This window comes from Penaeus japonicus, unplaced genomic scaffold (assembly GCF_977035675.1).
Source record: "Penaeus japonicus unplaced genomic scaffold, GWHDUDI00000001_assembly GWHDUDI00000034, whole genome shotgun sequence".
Taxonomy (NCBI): Eukaryota; Metazoa; Arthropoda; class Malacostraca; order Decapoda; family Penaeidae; genus Penaeus; species Penaeus japonicus.
In genome coordinates, this window is record NW_028234436.1 from 8,795,342 (window position 1) to 8,797,236 (window position 1,895).

At 38.4% G+C, this 1,895-nt stretch overlaps 1 protein-coding gene across 1 annotated transcript in view; it reads right to left on the reverse strand.

The window, feature by feature from the left end:
- The window catches only part of LOC147467674 (cuticle protein AMP1B-like), a 2,336-nt gene extending 1,579 nt beyond the window's left edge, over nt 1-757 (reverse strand). Inside the window, exons 1-2 of the mRNA XM_086531055.1 lie at nt 671-757; nt 90-292 (exon numbers count right to left, since the gene is read on the reverse strand). Coding sequence (XP_086387181.1) covers nt 90-292; nt 671-700 — 233 coding nt within the window. The 5' untranslated portion in view covers nt 701-757. The remainder of the gene's footprint in view (nt 1-89; nt 293-670) is intronic.
- Nucleotides 758-1,895: the final 1,138 nt, after the last annotated feature.

The following is a 1,895-nucleotide window of genomic DNA, read 5'->3' on the forward strand; positions in this document are numbered from 1 at the left end:
GCTAGAGAGAGAAAGGAGAGAGAGAGAGAGATACATAGATAGATAGATTGAGAGATAGAGAGGAAAGAGGACCCCTCCCCCCCGCTCACCTCCACCCCCCCTGCGCCACCTGTCCGTAGCTCTGGCTCCCGGACTCCTGCCTTGCGATGCCCTTGCCGGACTCGAAGTCGAAGGAATATTCCCCGTACGTGTTGTGGGTCCTGTCGTCCTTGAGGATGGGGATGTGCCGAGGGTATCCGACGGGGCGAGGGTATCCAGCGTCTCCGGATACCAGGGCGGCGGCGAGAAGGACCTTGGCAGGAGAGAGAGAGAAGCGGTTGAGGGAAGCGGAAGGAATCGCTTCTGGAATGGCGAAGGAGCGAGTGAAGGCGAAGCGCAGATGGTGATGGATGGTGATAGGTAATAATTGATGATGAAAGGTATATAGATTATTATCCTGGAGTTTCGATAATGACAGCGCATAAAATGAAATTTGGATGTTTGACTAAATTTAATTCCCAAAGAATGAAATAAACTTTTCAGACTTTAGAATCTCCAACTTCAGAAAAAAACGATCCTCACTGAATAGGATAGAAAAGAAAATGTCCATAAACACACACGACCACACAAAAACATTAACAACAAATGAAGTCAAAGAAATAGTAACAAAAACACAAAAAACACCACTAACAGCGCCGAGGCACAGACGAGAAGACATCATCCTGAAGCAGTTCTTTTCCGTCTTGAGAGAACAGGAGGAATTAGGAACAGCTGATCCACTACTGACGAAGGGACGCCGAAGAACTCCTTTATATGGAGAGCAAAAAATCCCAAAGACTCCGCCCACTCCCCCCCCCATGACAGGTGGATCGACTCATCCCCTCACCATCACCACCGTCGCCACCACGCCTGCCACCATCACCACTGCTCGGTTTCCCTTCTGTGTCCTGGCGCTCACGCGTTGCCTCAGCGGCGGTTTGCGGGCGGAGGGTGGTGGGCGGACGACGAGCAATGGTGATGATGACAGAGTGTTAATAATATGCATTGATAATGGTGATGATAATGATGCACTTGCCTTACTAAATCTACCACCAATGACAATTTAAATGACAAGAATATTACCATTGACATATTGACATATAAGGATAATGAGGCTGGTGCCATAACAATAATGACGATGGTTTTAATGATACCAATAATGACTATAATGATATTATCATCATCATGATAATAGCAAAAATATTAATGATAATAACAAGAATGATAATGATCATCGTAATAACAGCAATGATGTTAACAGTGATGATGGTGATGATGACTATGATAGTGAGAATGATGGTGAATATAGAAATAATGATAACAACAACTGTAATAATAATAAGAAAAGTATGATAATATGTTGATGATGATGATAACAATAATCTCATGATAATGATAGCAATAATGATAATCGTAACAATGACAATGACAACAATGATGGTCATAATAATCATTATAATTATAATAATGATGACAATATGATAATCATAAAAACAATGATAATAAACCAGTAAAGATAATAATGATGATATCAGTAATGATGATAATGACAATAATGTAATAATAATAACAATGATTAAAGTAACAATAATAATAAGGCTGATAACAGGAATGATAACAGTGATGATAATGATAATCAAAATAATCAAGATGATAACTGATGGTATCACTACTACTAATGATGATGATAATATTACGAATGATAATAATGATTATGATGATAATGGTGATAACAATGATAATAAGATATTAATAACAATAGTGATGATAATTATAGCAATAACAAGAATGATAATGCTAAAAATGATGATAATATAAAGGATAATGATAATGATTATAAGGACAAATAATGATAATAATGATAATAACAATAATGA